This window comes from Pavona decussata, unplaced genomic scaffold (assembly GCF_977016875.1).
Source record: "Pavona decussata unplaced genomic scaffold, jaPavDecu1.1 SCAFFOLD_46, whole genome shotgun sequence".
Lineage (NCBI taxonomy): Eukaryota > Metazoa > Cnidaria > Anthozoa > Scleractinia > Agariciidae > Pavona > Pavona decussata.
In genome coordinates, this window is record NW_028145468.1 from 1,164,066 (window position 1) to 1,185,315 (window position 21,250).

The following is a 21,250-nucleotide window of genomic DNA, read 5'->3' on the forward strand; positions in this document are numbered from 1 at the left end:
AGAAAATTATGATCGAGATACCTGGTATTATGCAACTGCAATGGCACTTGGAAAGCACCAGGAAAGCAAGGACATGCAAGGCTCATCAATAATTCAATTTTTTGCCCATCTTCTCTTCATACGTGAATGTATGTTGCACTAAAGTTGAGCAAACTTTGTGCTCGGTGACTTTTCTGTACCGGGTAGAAATCTAGTTGAACATGCTGGTCAAAATGTTTTGGAATCATGGAATCCTACCGTGATGTTATGTTATGTTCAGTATTTTTTTGACGGCTCGATCTGCAGTATAGCTTTTCCCAATTTTGAGCACTGCTAACTTCCACCCTCTCCCCCCCCCCCCCCCCCTCCCCTTCCCCGAAAAAAAAAAAAAGAAAGAAAGGAAAAAGAAAAGTCTTTAAGTTTCACGTTCTCAGTTTTTCAAAGAAACCATCGCCTTGGTAACAACGCCAAAAGGAATCATCCTTCCTAGCCTACTGATTTGGGGCTAACACCCTCTGAAGACCTAGACAACATGCAGATTTTACCTCTTCGCTCTCGGTAAGTATAAAGCTACAAGGGGCGTGTGAATGATGCGTTTCGTATGCCTCTGATTATTCTTTTATAGCTAACTTTTTTTCCTACTCAGATAACGGAAGAAAAAAAAAAAACATTTCGGACAGAAATATTTCATGGATAAAGAAAAAAAGCTTGGGGCGTTCTTCTGTGCAGGTTCCTTTTTTTGTTTTCAGTAACACTGTCAGCTGATTTTCTCTTTTGGCAGCGGTGATTTGTGTTTGTTAAAATATATTTAAGTTCATTTAATACAAAGGTCTTTATTCTCACCTCGACAAGTAGGGTGTCTTCTTGAGACAATTGAGTGGCCCCCCCTCTCTAGAAACATGTATCCTTAGTATGACATCCCGATTACCATCCTGCTTTATGCCTAAGCATAAAAGTGCTAATACGAAAATTTCAAACGCGGCTTCAAGGGAAGCACAGGCCCAACTATAAGCGTAAACATGTACAGTGATGTGAACGTAGAAACGAGATCAATGGAAACGTGAGCACAAGGACTAAATAATTATTTTTCCTTATCATTTCCCTGATAAACAACCACCAAAGACTCTTTTGTAGAAATAACAACATGATAACTAAGTTATGCATCAATGTGACTGCGTGATGCAGTTATGAGTCATATGGGCCTGCCAGTTGATTTGACTATGTGACTGCGTGATGCAGTTCTAGTCAAAGACCCACATTTCACCCTTGCGCACCATGGAGCTCAGTAGCTCAGTTGTTAGAGCATCCAATTAGAACACGGAGGGTCGTAGGTTCAAATCCCATCTGCAACTCGGATTTTTTTCCGATTTTCCAGTTGATGCATAAACTTATCATGTCATTTCCCTTATGCTTCAACTACAATAGTTGTTAGCCGCAAGCAGTTTAAAAACTATGTGTTTGTCCGTCTTCTTTTTATGCTTACGCTTTCGCATGCGTTATACTGCCGACTAAACTTTACAACATATGCTGGTTGACTGTCCCTTTGTCCAACATTTTTGGAGATCCTTCCGCGCATGGTGGTTTATAATGACAAATGTAAATCTCAATCTATCAAGAGAGTCAATCCTGTATGGTTTAATTCGCTATTGCAAGTCTAAAGTTTCAAACAATTTCGCACTACTCGCTGCAAAATATTTCATATATAAGTGCTTGGATTGGGCGAATCCTTAGATTTTGAGCTCTACAAAATACAACTGCACGAGAAAGCACTCACCAAACAATTTGTAGCCATAACTGCCTTTTTATGGCAACCTCAAAAAATTTTATTTCGGGCACAGTCTGACGCGCTCGCACTGATATCACAATATCCCGTATTATTTTTATTGTTATTTCTTCGTATTTACAATTTATTTCCTGGCTAGACTCAAATAAGTGTATTTTTCTTTCCTTTTTTTACCTTCCATGTAAGTTATTTTAGTATTGTAACTATAGTAAGTATTGTAAGTATAGTAAGTATTGTTAACGTTGTAGATATAGTTATTGTGGTAAGTATTGTTAGTATTGTAAGAAATGTTAGTAGTGTTCAGTATTGTAAATGTGCTGTCATGTAAGGCAAATAAAAATTGTTATCATAACAAAAAAAAAAAGATTAAAAAAAGAAACTTTAGGGTACGTTTCAAAAACCAGTTAGCTGAATTTTTTTTGGAGGGGGAGGGGGGTATTCTAGTAGGTGATTTGTTACACGCGATGTATTTCCGCTTCAGTCAGCGACGTAAAACGGTGCCCTTAAAATGGCGATATGTGCTAAATCATTTTTCCACCGGCGTTCATCCAGTTTTCACCGAACATATAATTGTGTTAAAAAATGAGACAAAACTCAGAATCCGAACTCGAAATCTGAAATCGAAATATTACCTCGAACTAACATTTATGAAATTTGAACTCTCTGAATCGAATTCGAAATCAGAACTCGAAATTTCACCTCGAACTCGACATTACATGCATTTTCGAACTCACGAAATCTTAACTCTCAGAATCGAATTCGAAATCAGAACTCGAAATTTCACCTCGAACTCGACATTACATGCATTTTCGAACTCACGAAATTTTAACTCTCGAAACTGAATACTGTTGATAAGTTACCGTTTGCTTGTTGACTAAAAGTGTTTTACATATTGCTTAATTTAAACAAGTCCAACACCCAAGACAGCCACGAACAGGTGGCCACAATAAGGCAAAGACCAACGCAAGAATGTATTCAAACGTGTCTTATCTTTAATTCATAAAGTTAAACTATGTACATTTTAGAAGCTGTGGTCAACATTTGAGATTTTGCGCCACGTCCGTTGTATTTTTAATGTGCAACTAGACTTTCGCATGCTTTTTTCCTATACTGATAACCACCTACATAATCGAAATTACACACGGAAAATGATGAGACGGTGTCATCGAAACGTCAGTCAAAATTGCTATCGCTTGTTTTTATTTTAAATTGTTAATGAAAACCCTCCGTAAAAAGAATATTATTTTTTGCTTTTTGAAATCAGCGGCACGTCATATGCTGAAAAAAATTGTGCTAGACATAACGAACGTTTGGCAGGTATTTAACAATTATTCACCAAAGTGAAGGTGAATAGTGATGGATATTTACAAAGTCGCGAGACGGCGAGGAAAATACTCATCACTTTCACCGACACTGGGGTGAATAATTGTTAATTCGCTCTTGAATAATTAAAACAAGTTTTGAAACCAGCGGCTCCCTCATATCAAAAAAAATGTCCTAGACATAATTAAAAATTATTCACCGAAGTGGAGATTGATATTTACAGAGCCGCGAAACGGCGAGGTAAATATTCAATTCAGAGTGCACCGAATTCAGCTATATATCTCGCATGGCCAATTACATTCGCTTTAGTTTATCTCAACTCATCATTAAACCCGTTTCTTTACTGCTGGAAGATCAGAGAAGTAAGGTTAAAGAGACAATCAGACAAATGTTTTGTTCATGGAGCTAGTTAGTAGTAGGGCTTCAGCAAAATTACCCGGGTTAGTGTATAGGTACAGGAATAGGACGGTATTGGTAAATCATTGATATGCATAAGGGTTGAGTCAATGTCGAGGTTTACTAATGAGCGTCACTATAATACAAAGGAAACAATAGACATGCCTAGGCTTGCGCGCTCTATACCCACCCTGATTGGATCTTAAGATTTGTATGGTCAGTTTGAATAAAAAGCGGTTAGATTTCGAAAGCGCTATCGTTCTTGCAATTGCTTTGCTGGGAAACCTTTTCTTCGATTTTCAAAACGTTAGTACCGTTGAAAATGGCTTTTTTCACCAACGTTATTGGTCTTCAAGCTGCCTTGAGCGCTTGTTTAACTGTCCGCGACTGGGAGACAAAACCGTTTTCTCCTATCTATCTGGAGGAAATGAAAAACTATTAAAGTCACGCACCGTTAGTCAGTTAATTATGCCGGTCCACGAGCCTAAAGTTGCATACAAATTAGTTCAGTTCTGCTGGAAAAACCCAAGGGAGTATCTTGACCCATTAGTATATAATCAATTTTATATAACTTAACAAGGATCAATTAAAATACGCGACTTATAATTGCTAGCAATAGAACCAGACAAGAGATACCGTTTTAAAAACTTTATTAAAAAAACAATGACAAAAAGAGTCAAATACACAGCGATTTCAAGCGGATGGAAATTAATTAATCTTCATTTCCGTTCTCCTCTTTAGAGGGGGAATAGAAATCGGCTTCCAAAGTCTTCGCGTTTTTGTGTGTAACTACTCCACAATCGTGACACCGAAGAACCCCTCTTTCACGTACTCTCCTCGGGAATCTGGTGATCGCATATAGGACAAATCTTGTAGTTATCATGCCAAAAGCATTTAGGACATTTCATGATCAATGTGCAGTACACATTAGAGTTCTGGCAATGTTCACAGGGACTTTTAGAGTGACTGAAGGTGGTGGACGTTTCAGGGTTATTACTTTCTGTTTCCTGACTGTCATTGTCAGTATCGTTGTCGCTCTCTTGGATGCCTTCAGCTTCAACGCTATTCTCAGAACCCTCTTCCTCATCCTCTTCCTCCTGATTTTCTATATCCGATGAACTCTCCTCGTTCTTACTCTCGTTATCGGAAGTATTTTCTACATTGCGGTAGCCTTTTCCCTTTTCTATTAAATCACTTAACAACTTTTTGTTCTTGATTAAACCTTTATCGATTCCCAACTCTGCAAGTCCATCTAGAAACGTATTCAGCGCACGAGGTTTGGTAATCTCATTATTGTGAGGGAGTAACACATACTCAACTAGCTCGGCGATGTTTATGACGGGAATGAAGTAATTGCCCGCGGGGAGTCCAGAAGAGAATATCTTTGGACGCGGCCATACTATGCAGCAAATCAGAAGCACGCTTTTCCGGCACTGCTCGGGAAAGATGACTCAAAACATCTTTTATTCTTGGTTCTTCATCCTCACTTTCATCATCAGAACTTTCGCTTTCTTCATGCTCACTCTCGTGTTCTTCTTCAACCAAATCTATCTTTCTCTTCATATTGATCAGCACTCGTTAAAGGCAAGTGTAAAATGAATGTACCAGGCCCTGTGTGGTTTCCTTTATAACATTAGCAATCCCAAGCTACTTATAACAGGGGCTAATACATTTTCAATAAAACCACTACCCTCTTGTACAAGGAGTCGCTTCTTTGTTTTGTAAGGGACATTTGATCCGGCCAAGTTAAGCAAAGCATCTTTATATGGCAGCAACATCTGCTTATTTTCTTTGGACATGGGAATGTGTCCCTTGAGTGTATTGTATAAGACTTGGACTAATGCATGTAGTTGCTGTGGAGTAGCTGTCTGTAAAAGAAATTGGCGCTGATGATCAGGACAGTGAGCTAACAGCTGAAGAAAACCACGATTGTTGTTCACTACACGAGACATACCTGTAGAGTGAGCTAAGGCGAATGTGTTGCTTACATTTATTGTGGCGAAACAATAAAAATGTGGTGGTGGTGAAGGAAAAACAATAGAATTGAGGAGGAGGAGGAGGAGGAGGAGGAGGAGGGAAAACAATAGAATTGACGAGGAGGGAGAGGAGGAGGAAAACAATAGAATTAAGGAGGAGGAGGAGGAGGAAAACAATAGAATTGAGGAGGAGGAGGAGAGGAGGAGGAAAACAATAGAATTGAGGAGGAGGAGGAGGAGGAGGAGGAAAACAATAGAATTGAGGAGGAAGAGGAGGAGGAGGAGGGAAAACAATAGGGGTTAATTCTATATAAATGTGACACATTCGACGTTTTTTTCAGTTCACGTTAAGTCTTCGCCAAGTTGACATGAGTTGGTTCTGTTCCTTCTGCGAAAAATCCTTTAGTAGAAAAGATAACATGCAAAGACATATGTTTAATAAGCACAATGGGTCGCCGAGTTTCACTCCATTCAGAGCTATGCCGTTTTCTCCAGAAAAATTTCAGCGGTTTCGCTTCCAGCATCCTTTTACTTCCATGATTGCCGGGATGACGGGGTCCGGAAAAACGGCCTGGGTTCGATCTCTATTGCAACAAGCTTCAGAGACAATTCACCCTCCCCCGGAGAGGATCGCTTGGTGGTATTCACAATGGCAGCCTGCTTACACCGAAATGCTAGTCGCCATGCCACATATTGAATTCGTCAAGGGAATTCCTAAGGCTTCTGAGCAGGATTCCTATTTTGATGTAAACACACGGAATTTGATCGTGTTTGATGATCAGATGATTGACGCCAGTAAAGACAAGCGAATTGTGAACCTATTTACTCGTGGTTCTCATCATCGCAATCTCACTGTGATTTATATCGTGCAGAATCTATTCCATCAGGGAAAAGGTAGCCGCAGCATAAGCCTTAACAGTCATTATTTGGTGTTATTTAAGAATCCACGAGACAAATTGCAAATCTTGACTCTGGCGAAGCAACTGTATCCCGGCTAAACGGATTTCTTTTTAAATCAGTACGAAGAGGCTGTGAAAAGACCTTTTGGTTATCTGTTGATTGATCTGAAAACCACTACCCAAGACAACTGTAGATTGCGGACAAACATCCTCCCCAGCGACGAAAGCCTTAACCAAGCAAGATTTCAAGAAAATATTCCTTAAGAGCTTTTAAAATATCTGAAGCAGCAAAACATAGCGACATCCCCAGTACTTCCAGCTATGGAAGAAATAAAGGGCAGTATGGATGGCATGCTTTCTCGAAACGATCTCCGGGAAGATGAAAAAGCTAAACGATACTTTCAGTTGCAGAACAGATACCTGGCTTTTAAAGAACAATTAAATTCAAGAACACGACCGGAAGAAATAATCAGCGCTGTTCCAGACTTAACATCAAGGACACTAGATTCTTCGAGAGCTACGGCAGCATTCCCCACTCCCCTCAACCCCTTTAACGTAACACCTGAATTAACACAAGCGGCTATCTCTCAAAAACCATACAAAGAAAGCCTCACCCCTGCACCACCCTCAAACCCTACTTTCCTGACCCCTCCTCCCACAGTAGAAACCCCATCACAACAAGCCTCGAAGCGAAAAAGGCGTCGGGTTCAATTTGTAAATTATTTGGATGATCACACCGTAAAAACTGACTAGTTAAAATGACTATTTTAAATAGTCACGACTAATAACAATGGTCATTTTAACCATTCCTAACAGTTGAAATTGTCAACAAATTAAAATAGTTAAAATAACCTTTAATAATAGGTGTTTTAACCATAGAGATTAGTCATTTAACTCTGACTATTTTGATTAGTGTAAACGACCAAAATCATTAGTCATAGTACAAGTGTTTTAATTTTTTTCCCGCTTTTTTCCGTGTTCTTCGGGAGGTGTATCTTCAATTAAAATTTCCATGCCTTCTTCTGCTACACTGTCTTCACGACGCATGACCGGTTGATGAAGATTGACTTCTTTATGCGCTCTTCTAAGATGGCTTTTGTTGGCATGCGCGTTCTTGAAAGTGCGTTGGCAACCAGCGAAATCACATTCGGATGAAAAAGTTAGGATTACTTTGGTGAACTTTAAGCAAATGACTCAGCATTAAAGCCATTGTCAACGAGTAAAAAGTGGAGCACATCTGGCACCTAAGTTTGCGCGCCATAGCTTTTTCTAAGGTTTTCCCGCCAAAGATAAGATATTCACGTTGTTAACACTACTATTCGGAAGTTACAATATACATCTGTGAAATATTCCGGTTGGTTGTAACTGAGACATGATATCTAAATGAATAAAAATTTACTGTTACTGAAAAAAATACTGAACGTTTTCCATCCTCAAGATCATCAACAAACTCTGATAATGATCCTGACCATCGAAAACGAACTAGTGGGTTTTTTAAAATAACATTTAGTCCTTCTCATAAGTGAAATAGGACTGTGAGAGCTAAATTAGTGCTCTGTTTACACACAATGCAATAATGGTGTAAATAGAGGATTATTTCAGGAAGATAAATGCATCCGAATAATATACAGCCGCTTCCTCTGTTGACCTCTGTTCGTTTCTTTGGCTGTGGCTTTCCGTAACCTAATATGTTTGAGTGCCTTTGCGATCAATAAACATCGGTCCCTAGCTGCTTGACAAGATTACACTGAAATGAGTCGTCCTAATGTATGATTTTAGGGCGATGGATTTCAGCCAATCTGTGTACCGGATCTAACGCCAGTGGTGATTGCAGTCGGCACAGTGCTTGAAAGTTTTTTTTTTTTTTTTTTTCACTCCGACCGGGATATTCGGTGATTATGAGGTTAGCGTGGGAACCGGCGCTAGTAGTGACACTTTTCAATTCTTTTACTGATTTGTTGAACATCTCGGCCTTGAGCTTTGAAGCTAAGTTTTGAATAGAAACCGGCTTTATCAAAAAACCGCACAATCTCTGGAATTTCCTTTGGTATTAACCAAATGACACTTTAACGGAAACCGCTTTTATTTTTAAAACAATGAACTTTTGGTTATCAAATAATGCTGTTTGGTCACGTAATTATATATAATGAAAGTCCCTTTGTGACATGTCATTCTTATGACTTGTACTGGCCAAGTCTTTCAGTTTGTGAGAAACGTCCATCCGGTGAACATTGTCCGCTGTCGATAGAGGTTTTTTCGTCCGTTTTTGTAATGGCATCAGTGCTTGATCTGTCAAAAGATTCCACCATGGAGGACATAATGGACTTTTTAAAGGAAAGAGAGTTTCATGAGCTGATAGAAGCATTCAAAGGTAAGCCGAGTTGAACTATATCCAAATGATGTCCACCTCTTGAGGGTAGTACATACAACAGCAAATTTCATAATTGCCTCTTTGATCGTGTTTTGACCCAAATGTAGCTAACGAAATAGACGGAGAAGATTTCTTTGAGTTGGATTATTTGACGATCAATTCCATCATACCGAACCTGAAAACAAGAAAACGTTTCATCGCGGCATGGACAGAGGTGACGCACGTGGTAGGTGGCTTCTCAGTGTTACTCAAGTTTTCGTTTACATACATAAAATGAGAAGTTTTCCGAGAGAGGATCTTTTATTTCTTGTATATTTAGAGTCTCTCTATGGATGAATTACAGATCGTAAAAAAAAATTTCCCGCCTAAAAGCGTTGGGGCATGGCGGTCTGCGGCATTACTCAAATAATTACTTGGCTACAAAGCCATGCCTGGTTACATTGCTGCAAGCAGACCAAAAGTCATCATGCAGCGATGTATAAACGTAACCTCGAAATATGCTTCGAAAAAAAGCGATACAGAATTGAAAATCTATTGGAGATTAATTGCGTTTGAACTATTTAACTTGTCAGTCGATCGTGATGTCTGTATTAATTTATCTTGTTTTGTTATTTGTATTCTTTTTGCAGACTTTTGATGTCAATAGTGTTCGGCAGCCCGTTGAGAAAACAAGAAAAGTCTTCGAAAAGTGCCAGCTGATCATTAAAAAAGGGAAACGATAAAGACACGGAAAGCTTGGTAGGTACTTTCGTGCTGAAAACGGTACTCAAATTTGCATGTGTTGAAAGAAGCCCCGCTTGAAACCTTCCGACATTGCATAACACAATCATTGTTATTCACTGAAATTTTTTTTTTCACATTTTATATTCTGTTGAACCAACAATACCTGAGAAGAAAAATTCACATATTACTTAGTGTCAAGTTTGTTTTCGCCCAACTGAGAAAAGCGTGGCTCTCTTGTTTTCGTACTGCACATATACACCTTGTATTTGTGTGCTTAAAGAATGCCTTGCTTGTCTGGCGGTCCAAAAAAATTGGTGATTGTTACCGGACACTTATCGGAAACCATCAATTGGGAAAGATAACACGAGATCCTTCAAAATATAATTGATTGATTACCACAGTAAATTGTTGTTTTTTCTTTTGGTACATTCAATGTAGGGTTTTTCTTGATAATTTGTGCACAAGTTTGCTTGTTCAGTTTTACTTTGATTAAAATATGTCATGCTTAAGAAAACATGAAAAACAAAATTGACCAGAGGATCTCAAATGGATATTTCTCACAAAAAAAAAGAGAAATCAGTTTATATCTTTTATTTTGAATTACTTGGAGGACTGAATTGTTGATAAATGAACTGAATGTTTTTTAAGTTATTTTTATTTTGTTTGATATTGTGTACATTTATGTACATGACTTACAGTGAATTTGAATAAAAACTAAAGTGTGATAAGGGTTGAAAGGCTGAACTCCAGCAGAAGCCATAGTTTTGTCAAGGCAAGATTTAATTGCTTGCCTACTGACAATTTCCTAGCTGAGGTTGTCCCTTGGGTCAGCCTTGCTTGGGCTATAATCTGCAGCCTACGGGTTCTTGCTTTCTTTTTTTACCTGGCTCACATTTTTATAGAATAAATTTCCATCAGTGATACCAAATTCAAAAGTAATTTTCTATTCCAATCAATATCTTGCCTGATTCTAAACATTTCAGTGCTCCAAGAGTGGAAAGAAAAAGAGAAAAAGTAGGCAAAGGAAGAATCACATAAATCGAAAAAAACTCTCAACATTTTTGCAATCCAATGCAGCAAAGAAAGTAAAAGAAAAAGTAATTGATCTTGAAAATAACTGTAAGATCACCAAGCAAATAGCAAATGGCTATTTTTATAAATGGAAGAAAACATTGAAGGACGTAGACATTCCAAAAACCATGATTTATTACGAAGAATTTGCTTGAAGTAGAAGAGGACAATGTTCTAGGAAAGGGTACATTTGGGAGTTGCTTTAAGGGTAAATATAAAGGTATAGATGCCTGTTTGAAATTTTTTTTAACGAAGAGCGTTTTGTGAGATCCATCTTGATCAATGAAGCAAAAGCCATGTTAAATCTTACTCCTCACTCTAGTTTTCCCCTGTTTTTGGGAGTTTGCATGGAGAATTTATTGGCATTAATAAGGAAAGTGTAACTTTAGATGACTTTTCCAGGAGACTTAAATCAGTGAAATGGTTAGAATCATGTTCACCAGATCATTTATTACTGACAATGATTGAGGGGCTGCATGCAATTCACCTTTCAGGTTTTATTCATAATGACATGAAGCCTAATAATGTTATGGTTGATGTAAGAGGTCTTCATTATAATGCTGTTGTCATTGACTTTAGAAAAGCATGCCCACTTCACAAAGGAATAATTTTATTTTACAAATTACCAAATAAAATGGAAAAGCAGAAACATTTAAAAAGGTATCCTCACATGGAACCTGAACTGATAGCTGGTGATTCACCACGAAATGTTTTGACTGATATTTATTCACTAGGCTATACAATAAAGAAGGTTTTAACTGAAAAATTTGGTGACAGTGTTCACCACCTAAAAGACATTTCTTTGAGTTGTATGAGCTGACAGGCTGGCAAATAGACCGGGACTTGATTATTTATCAAGAAAAACAGCATGTTGTTTGTATGTTAGTAAGATAGGTGTCCAAAAATAAATTGTTATTTGAATTCTGATTGTGTTTTGTCTGTTTCAACACATAGTGAGAACCTGATGTTAAGCAAGGCTTAGCAAAGGGCTTCCTCTCGCCAGGCAGAACAACAAAATTCCCTTGTTCATCAGTTATGCACAACAATAATGGCCCAGACACCAGTTTTGCACTTCAGTGAGAGGGAGCATGTTGCCATGCTGTTGGTACAGGCCATGTAAGTATTCTTATAATTCTAGACCTTTAGCCCTAATGTTACCAGACAAATTTTCCTTTCTGATTTTCACACATTGTTTCTAAAAATAAATTAGACTTTTATTTCTTTGATGATGATTACCTTAACCCTTTCACTCCCTGGGTAATTTAATAATGGAGACGTGTAATGTAGCACCAACATTTGAGTATGTAAGCAAAATCCTGATCATCACATTGGCCTTTAACAGTTTGCACTCAAAGGTTTGCCAACTGTTCCTTTTATTGCAGTCTTCACTCAACTTAGTCTCCCTCGCAGCCGTTCTGTGTCTTATCAAAAATGCTCCTCCCCACAAACTGCTGCTCACGTTCCAGCCACATTCCTTTCCCGATTTTAGCCAATCACAGCTACAGTTCCACTTACTGGAACTGCCTCTCACTAAATTATCTCTTGATGACTTGCTTAATCATAGCCCGTGATTTATCGTCAGATGATAGATGTAAGAATCACGTTTAAATAGCCCACTTTGAAAAAGAGTGATGGTCTGGGTCGAGAGTAGATGCCCAAGCGATTGCGGGAAGGTTCGGGGGACGTTGCTTATTATTATCATCCCCCCAAACAATCCCACAATCACTTGGGCAGTTACTCTCGACCCAGGCCATCACTCATTTTCAAAGTGGGCTATGGGGTTGAAGTTACATATCTGTGCGACTCCCACTGTGTATCCGTTGTGTTGATAAAAGCCTTTTCAGTTTTGCTTTTACAAGCGTGTCATAAAGCGATTTTCCTTTTGTATATTAAGAGATTCTTCCCTTTTGATCAAAATGCAATGCCAGCGCTATGCGTAATGGTGTTTGTATTAATTGCCAGGGGGAAAAGGAATAAAGATAGGCCTGTGCGACTCCCACTCGTGTATTTTTAGCCATGTTCAGTTATAGTGTTGCTCTAACGAGTATGTCTTTTAGGGAACGCCCTCTCTTGTATGAGATTAGTGGCCGTTCCTTAAAAATCTCTCTGAGCTTTGGTTGTTGCTCTATTAATGCCATTTGCTCATAAGGATTTCCTTTAAGTTTGGCACTGATGGATGATATTGTGTTACAAATGGCTGTTTGTAGTTTGTGATTGTAAGTAATGTCCAGGATTTACAGTCACAACAAATCATTTTTTGTTGTTGCAGAATGACTCGATTTGGGTGCAGAAGATGAAATAGCGGCAACAACAGCACCCCGTCTCATTTCGACGGGGGCAACTGTTGATGATATCCAGTCACTGGTGTTGGCAGTCGTAGGAATGGTAGTCTGCCGTTTCCAAAAAAATCAACATTTTAAGTGCTGTCAACACATTGATTGCAAGCTACTATAGCTTCAATGCTGACTACCCAAAGGACCAGGGTGGTCATAGCAAAAATGTTTATTTATTTCTTGAGTATATTTTAATACCTGAGTCAAGACGGAGCAGTCACGCACTGCTGTTAAGTGTTAAAGCAGTGGTAGGCAAGATGAGTAGAATGGCATAGAAACCACTCCACTTTCTTCCATAAAATTGAGTCTGAGATTGGCCAAATGTATGTAGTTTGAGATATATTGAAGAACGTTGAATTTTAGCAAGTTTACAATGAAAAAAGTAAAACCTTTGTGCATAATCAAATTGAATTTTTCTGGTGAGCTGAACGAAGTGTCAAAATGCTTATATCCAGCAATTCCTTCTACCAAACCTTGCCACTTAGGTTTCAACAGAAGTAGTTTAAATTGTTCAGTTTATATTATGTGAGCCAACAAGTAGACATACATGTACACTATTCTCAATATCATTATATAGTTTTAGGTTGTTTATTATATGAATATTAGCAGGTAAAAGAAAGAAAAAAAGTTCACAGCCGATATATTTCTTGTAGATAAGATGTGATCATTAATTTCCCTTTCTATGGAACCATTGTTTACTGCATATGTATATATTTGACTGCCTGTTCATTCAATAAAGATGCATGTAACCGAAATTGTTTGCCAATATGATCCATTTAAATGTGTTATTTTAACTCTTTTACATGGGTTAAATGAACTATTTATTTGTGGTTAAATTAACAATATTGTAACCTATTTTTTTTAGTTAAATTAACTAACAATAACTAAAAAGAATGGGTTCTCTCAGATGCACCCCGGGTACTTTTTTAAATGGTTGAATTAACTAATTTTGGATGGTCGCTAACTAAATGAATTACGTTATTTCAACCAAGGATATTGGTTATTCTAACTCTATAAAAAATGGTTAAAACTAATATTTTTAGTGGTTAAAACAACATATATATTGAAGTAAAAAAAGCTAAACAAATAGGTCAAAATGACCTAATTGATAGTTATTTTAACTTATTCTAAATTAGTTATTTCAAACCAAAAGAATCCAGTTAATTTGAACCTTTTTAAATTGGTCAAACCAACTAAAAAAAAGGGTTCTCTCAGATGCACTTTGCGACAATTTTAATTGGTTGTTTTAACTAGTCAACTTTTACAGTGCATGAAGCTCATGGCAAACGGCTGAGGAATCGTCGGCATAAGTAATTTAATCCATACAAGTACTCCATGGGCGAAGAAGATGAAGATTAATTAATTTCCATCCGCTTGAAATCGCTGTGTATTTGACTCTTTTTGTCATGGTTTTTTAATAAAGTTTTTAAAACGGTATCTCTTGTCTGGTTCTATTGCTAGCAATTATAAGTCGCGTGTTTTAATTGATCCTTGTTAAGTTATATAAAATTGATTATATACTAATGCGTCAAGATACTCCCTTGGGTTTTTCCAGCAGAACTGAACTAATTTGTATGCAACTTTAGGCTCGTGGACCGGCATAATTAACTGACTAACGGTGCGTGACTTTAATAGTTTTTCATTTCCTCCAGATAGATAGGAGAAAACGGTTTTGTCTCCCAGTCGCGGACAGTTAAACAAGCGCTCAAGGCAGCTTGAAGATCAATAACGTTGGTGAAAAAAGCCATTTTCAACGGTACTAACGTTTTGAAAATCGAAAAAAAGGTTTCCCAGCAAAGCAATTGCAAGAACGATAGCGCTTTCGAAATCTAACCGCTTTTTATTCAAACTGACCATACAAATCTTAAAATCCAATCAGGGTGGGTATAGAGCGCGCAAGCCTAGGCATGTCTATTGTTTCGGCATTGACTCGACCCTTATGCATATCAATGATTTACCAATACCGTCCTATACCTGTACCTATACACTAACCCGGCTAATTTTGCTGAAGCCCTACTACTCTAGTTCTAATTTGTGATGTGTTAAAATTTCTTTTGAAGTTTATAGAAACTAAGGTTATTTTGTCAGAAAGTGATAAGGGAAACGGATACTTAATTTTGAGCCTGGTAACACAAAAAGACGAATTTTTATGGACATTAGGCTTCCCAGGCTTCATTTAAAATTCAGAAAGGGATGTTGAGGCAGACAAAAAAAAAAAAAAAAAAAGATTATGGACACATCGCCGGCACACGTTCTTGTTCGTTATAAGAGACTAAAATGAAATTTCGATTGCCAATTTGCAATGGATTTTCTAGAAAATTCAAAATACGTTTTTGAACACGGGAAAAGGCTTTCAAGGAATTTTGTTATAGTTCAATCTTTGCTTGTTTTATATGGAAACAAACCCGAAAACCTTCATGCATTTTAAGTCATACTGTAGAACGGTGCGAATGATTGTAACCCCAAAAACGGACGATACGCATCACTCAGGTCTAGCTAAGAATTCTTCTCTTAAACTAGACAAGTTCTTACATTACTAAGTTTAGATTCTCTGAGTAACCGGTTTCCCAGCATGTTTTAATGACAGCTGAGAGTATCGTTTTTGAGCTGTAATTTCATCATGAAATGTTTGCCCAGTAGAAATGTTTAGCTTAATCCAGTTTGAAATGGTTCACTAAAAGAAATAAAATTTAACACAGCGTATCAAATGAAACTGAAAACTGCTAAAAAGTTGCCGTTTATTTGTTGACTTTAAAAGTGTTTTACATATCGTTTTATTTAAACAAGTCCAATACTCAAGACAGCCACGAACGGGTGGCCACAGTAAGGCACAGACAAACGCGAGAATGTATTCAAACGTGTCTTATCTTTAACTCATAAAGTTTAACCATATACAACTTTAGAAGCTGTGCTCAACATTTGGGATTTTGCGCCATTTCCATTGTATTTTTCATATGGAACTAAACTTTCGCATGCTTTTTCCCTTTACTGATAACTACCCGCATAATCTGACTTATACACGAAAATTGATGAGATGCTGTAATCGAAACGTCAGTCAAAATGGCTATCGCTTGTATTTATTTTAAATTGTTAATGAAAACCTCCGTTATAAGAATATAAGTTTTTGCTTTTTGAAACCAGCGGCACGTTATATAAAAAAATTGTACTACATATAACGAACGAATTTCTATATGTTTGACAGATATATGTAAGGATAGTTATTCGCTACTTTGAAAAAGTGGGAATACGCTCAAGCGCGGTATTTATATTCCGAGCGAAATGGCAATGACAAACTTTACAGGCGATGTAAACCAGAAGACGGCATCTGAAGAATTGTTTTGCTCGGCAGAATTAAGCGGAGGTACAGAAAACCAGCTGATATATTGTCTGTCAGCCTTGAACATTTTGATGGCCATCATTGCATTTCTGGGGAACATTCTGATCCTAGCAGCACTTCACAAGGAGTCTTCCCTTCATCCGCCATCCAAACTCTTGTTTCGTAACCTAGCGGCAACTGATCTCTGTGTTGGTATCATTGTACAGCCTGTGACAATTATCAATTGGATATCTCTGGCTAAAGAGCAATGGAATATCTGCAATAATACGTTTTCTGCATCTGTTATATCACCTCGAATTTTGTGTTCAGTGTCGTTGTTGACATCCACTGCAATAAGCGCGGACAGGCTTCTCGCCCTGCTGTTAGGACTCAGATACAGACAAGTTGTAACTTTAAAGCGAACATATGCGATAACAACCGTATTTTGGGTTGTGTCAATCGTCGGTTCTTTATTGTCCTTCTGGTTTGAGCAAATATATTCATTTTATATCTATATAGGTACGTCTTTGTGCGTCGTAACTTCGATTTACTCTTACACAAAGATTTTTTTCACATTGCGTCATCATCAACATCAAGTGCAAAGTCATGTCAGTCAAGGACAACCGAACCAAACAATTCCACTGAACATAGCGCGATACAAAAAGACAGTCTCCAGTGTACTGTGGGTACAGTTGACATTAGTTGTTTGTTATCTACCATATAATATAGTGTTGGCTTCAACGAGTGGTAGCACACAAGCACCACTGAGTTGTTTATCTAGAAAGGCAAGGTACATTGACTTTACTTTATCTCAACTCGTCATTAAACCCAATTCTTTACTGCTGGAAAACCAGAGAAGTGAGACAGAAGGTGAAAGAGATAATCAGGCAATTATTTTGTTCTTCAAGTTAATGCTGCTGATGTGTCTTCATGGAAAGCGGTACCTTTAGGGTTGCTGATGACAAGTACGTTTATGTGAGGAAATAATATTTGAAAGTTCTTGTTGTTTTTAGTTCTTCTTCTTCTTCTTCTTCTTCTTCTTCTTCTTCTTCTTCTTCTTCTTCTTCTTCTTCTTCTTCTTCTTCCTCTTCTTCTTCTTCTTCTTCTTTGTCTTCTTCCTCGGCGAAAATGTTGAAGATGATTGACGACAGAATGATCATAGTACGGACTTTCCTTTCGTTGCTAATCCATACGTCTAGCATTGACGATGTATGTACAGGCATGGTCTCATAACCTGAATTTTATTGTGGTTCAGTCTTTGCTTGTAGCAAACAAAACCTGACAACGTGGAATGTCATTAACATTGTTTCTTATTAGTATTCATTAGAAAATAAGCTACGAACAAGTGGACACCATTAAACAAAAGAGCGTGCCACCCTTGGCAATCCTTTTCAATGATAGTGTGACATTAAATTGAATGTTCTCGAAAAAACTACCTTTAGAAAACTGTAAAACTTGCAAAGAAGATTTGGGAATTTAACCACCCAGTCATTTATTCTTTCAAAAAAGCTTTACAGTTTTATAGGTTATCATCATCATCATCATCACCATCATCATCATCATCATCATCATCATCATCATCATCATCATCATCATCATCGTCATCATTATCATCATCATCCAAAAAATAAATAAATAAATAAATAAATAAATAAATAAATAAATACTTATTTCATTGGCTCGTCCCCACGGGGCTTTTCAGAGTCAATTTAACATTACATAACTAAGTACAAGACAATGATAAAAGAAAATAAAGCTAGCGGATTAACTAAAACAGTCATTAAGAAGTTTTTGCCTAAGTAAGCGCTTGAACACCGTTACGGAAGGGCTAAGTTTGAGCGAAGGCTGCAACTCATTCCACAGAGAGGTCGCTCGATATTGAAAGGTCCTTTGGCCGCTAGCAGTGCGGAAGAGTGGTATGCCCAAAAGTTGAGAGTTTCTGGTATTCCTTGTCGAGACGGCGGATCTTCTGACGAGCTTACATTTCAAATACTCCGGAGCACATCTCGTCATGCACTTAAAAACCAGAACAGCAAAACGAGCAGTGCCCAACTCGAAAGCAGCATGCTCCTTTGAGCACTGCTCACACTAAACCAAACAAATTTATCCTAATTCTTTTTAATCCTCCTTTGTAATATAAATGATTATTGTTTTTTTATGTATTGTACTGAATCTCGTTGTACGTGTGAAAAATAAAAATTGAATTGAATTGGTAGCCAGCGCAAAGGAGTTATGTGATCGAACTTCTTAGCGCCGCACACAATGCGACAAGCGAAATTCTGTACTGCTTGGAACTTGTCCAGACTAGCTTGAGTAGTATTGCCCCAAACAGAAGAGCAATAAAATAATTTGCTAAACACTAGGGCATTTATAATAATAATTAAGGCGCGCTTATCAAAAAATATGCTTAACGCGGTTAATTTGGCCTAACCGTGACATGCAAGAGGATACAGTGGAAACAATATGCTCATTGTATGTACAATTGGAGTCCAGTGTTACACCAAATAAATAAATAAATAAATAAATAAATAAATAAATAAAATAACACATCGCCTTCAAATTTACACTGGGCCGGCTAAGTTTGTCATGCTCTTTTAATTAGTAGAGTGCATTTATTTCTGGCTGCTTCTCGTTTATGCTAATGTATAATAATTATAGAGACTAAAAATGGAAACAAAATCCTCCTATGAGTAGAACGGTGTGGATAATTCCAAACCCAGAAATATGTCCTTCATGTCCTGCTCAAGGAATTCTTGTGTCAGGATAGTATTTAGTTTCTGAGTAACCGGTTGCCACCATTTTTGTTAGAGTACGGAAAAGATCTTTTCAATATCTATTTTATTGAGAAATGATTGCTTTAACCGCACGCTTTTGCACGATTTTAGCCTCTTTACGGAGACGGCGCTCTTTTACCTCGTCACGCATTTAATGTTACGCGCAGTTTATGACCATGCGGGAAAATCAGAATTAGCAAGGGATATTAAAATATTTGAATCCAAAAAGATAATTGGGGGTAACTACGCATTTGTCGACAATAATACGTGCATAATAATTTATGCCATTTTTTTTTTTTTCAAAATTAAAACTTTTAAAATTATCTATGAAAAATTCCTTTTTAACCCAATTTTTCTTTTGTGATCCAAATAACCTTTGTCAAGACTTGTTTTTACCCTCTTAGTTAGAAACCGAGCGAAAATATTCCTGTTTAGCAAGCATCGCCGTTAAGAACGCCTAGTATCTTAGACCATCCCGAGATGCGCAGAACGTATGCGCAGTAGCATAAGGAGGCACTGCCGCTAAGTAAAAGGGGTACGGATGGTTTGGTTTGAAATGGTGCACAGCAGAGCACAAATTTCCCATTTCCCATTTACGATATGGTAAACAAAAGCCAGTGAACAATGAAGTCTGATCAGTGTCAATTTAACACTTTGAAGACAGCCATAAACAGGTGACCACACTTAAAACAAATACGCCAATAGGAAATTGACAAATCCAGTGTAGCAACGACGGATGCAACAGTCGAGGAAACCCTAGAGGTAACTTCTTCTCCTTAAAACACAGCCATTGGTATCCTCCACATCATTATTGCATACACAATCTCAAACATTCAATTTTTGAGTCTTGAAGAAATAAATTAAAAAAACGAAAAAAAAAAAAAAACGAGACAGGCTATTTTTAGATCTTGTTGTTTTTTCTTTTTAAACCATACTAGCTGCGTGTTAATTATGAAATTGATACCAGGCACATAAACGAAGCCAAGACATTATTACTCGTCCTAATTGAATTACGCACCTATTCGGTTTTTACTTTGCAGCAAAATGGCGACAACAAACTTAACTGGCAACGCAAACCAGAAAACATACGAAGAATTGAAATGTTCAGCAGAATTAACAGCTGGTATTCAAAACCAGCTCATATACCTTTCAGTCTTGAACATTTTGATGGCCATCATTGCATTTCTGGGGAACACTCTGATCCTAGTTGCACTTCACAAGGAGTCATCCCTTCACCCGCCTTCCAAACTGTTGTTTCGTAGCCTAGCGGCAACTGATCTCTGTGTTGGCATCGTTGTACAGCCTGTGGCAGCTATGAATTGGATATCTGTGGTGACAAAACAATGGAATATTTGTAGGAATACGGATGCTGCATCTTTTATAACGGCCCGAATGTTGTGTGCAGTGTCTTTATTAACATTGACTGCAATTAGCGTGGACAGACTTCTCGCCCTGTTGTTAAGAATCAGATACAGACTCGTTGTAACTTTAAAGCGAACATATGTGATTGTTACAGTATTTTGGATTGTCTCAATCGTCGGTTCTTCATTGTCCTTCTGGATTAGGCAAATGTCTTCATTTTATATCTACATAGGTACGTCTGTGTGCGTGGTAACTTCGATTTACTCTTACACGAAGATTTTCCTCAAATTGCGTCACTGTCAACATCAAGTAGAAAACAATGTGCAAGGACAACCGAACCAAACATTTCCTCGGCTCAACATAGCTCGATACAGAAAGACAGTGTACAGTGCACTGTGGGTACAGTTGGCATTAGTTGTTTGTTATCTACCATATAATATAGTGGTGGCTTCAACGAGTCGTAGCACACAAACACCAGCTATTTATCTCACAAGGCAAGGTTCAACAATTTTACTTTATCTCAACTCGTCATTTAACCCAATTCTTTACTGCTGGAAAATTAGAGAAGTGAGACAGAAGGTGAAAGAGATAATCAGGGAATACTTTTGTTGTTCAAGTTAACGTTATCGATATGTCTTCACCGATGCACGTTGAGGGTTGCTCATAACAAGTACGTTTATGGGAATAAATATTATCATTTCAAAGTACTTGCCGTTGTTACTTCTTCTTCTTTGTCTTCTTCTTCTGCGAGAATGTTGAAGATCACGATTGTAGGCACGACGATCAGCTCAGGGTACGGACTTTCCTTTCTTTGCTAATCCATACGTCTAGGATTGACGTTATTTGTCCCAGCATGGCATTCATGTTGAAGCCAAATGGAGACCGCAAACTATATTGGTGATGCAAACCAGATAACATACGAAACGCTAGTTTGCTCGGCGAAC

General features: G+C 37.7%; 2 protein-coding genes, 1 long non-coding RNA gene and 1 pseudogene across 4 annotated transcripts; all 4 read left to right on the forward strand.

The window, feature by feature from the left end:
- Positions 1 to 4,313: 4,313 nt before the first annotated feature.
- Positions 4,314 to 5,538, forward strand: LOC146482367 (uncharacterized). Its single transcript, XR_014864110.1, has 2 exons — positions 4,314 to 5,341; positions 5,379 to 5,538. It is a non-coding gene; the product is annotated as an uncharacterized LOC146482367 (long non-coding RNA).
- Positions 5,539 to 8,031: 2,493 nt separating this feature from the next.
- Positions 8,032 to 13,609, forward strand: LOC146482368 (uncharacterized). 2 transcript variants are annotated; one of them, XM_085107211.1, is made up of 5 exons: positions 8,032 to 8,727; positions 8,835 to 8,953; positions 9,357 to 9,465; positions 11,476 to 11,641; positions 12,791 to 13,609. In XM_085107211.1, the coding sequence occupies exons 1-3, from the start codon at positions 8,475 to 8,477 to the stop codon at positions 9,447 to 9,449; spliced, it is 465 nt and encodes a 154-aa protein (XP_084963337.1). In that variant the 5' UTR covers positions 8,032 to 8,474; the 3' UTR covers positions 9,450 to 9,465; positions 11,476 to 11,641; positions 12,791 to 13,609. The 2 variants fall into 2 exon arrangements, with proteins under 2 accessions (XP_084963337.1, XP_084963338.1); XM_085107212.1 differs by having other exon boundaries at positions 11,476 to 11,626.
- Positions 13,610 to 16,048: 2,439 nt separating this feature from the next.
- Positions 16,049 to 17,082, forward strand: LOC146482369 (melanocortin receptor 4-like; annotated as a pseudogene).
- Positions 17,083 to 19,988: 2,906 nt separating this feature from the next.
- LOC146482370 (adenosine receptor A3-like) lies at positions 19,989 to 20,927 on the forward strand. Its single transcript, XM_085107114.1, has one exon. It carries the CDS (start codon positions 19,989 to 19,991, stop codon positions 20,925 to 20,927), a length of 939 nt encoding a protein of 312 aa, XP_084963240.1.
- The last annotated feature ends 323 nt before the right edge of the window (positions 20,928 to 21,250 follow it).

What these genes read in the sequence shown, in the direction of transcription:
- LOC146482370 (XM_085107114.1), top strand. Translation starts at nt 19,989, where the DNA reads ATGGCGACAACAAACTTAACTGGCAACGCAAACCAGAAAACATACGAA.
- LOC146482368 (XM_085107211.1), top strand. Translation starts at nt 8,475, where the DNA reads ATGCTGTTTGGTCACGTAATTATATATAATGAAAGTCCCTTTGTGACA. An exon ending in GCTGATAGAAGCATTCAAAG is followed by an intron (nt 8,728 to 8,834) that starts GTAAGCCGAGTT and finishes ACCCAAATGTAG; the next exon opens with CTAACGAAATAGACGGAGAA. An exon ending in GGACAGAGGTGACGCACGTG is followed by an intron (nt 8,954 to 9,356) that starts GTAGGTGGCTTC and finishes TTCTTTTTGCAG; the next exon opens with ACTTTTGATGTCAATAGTGT.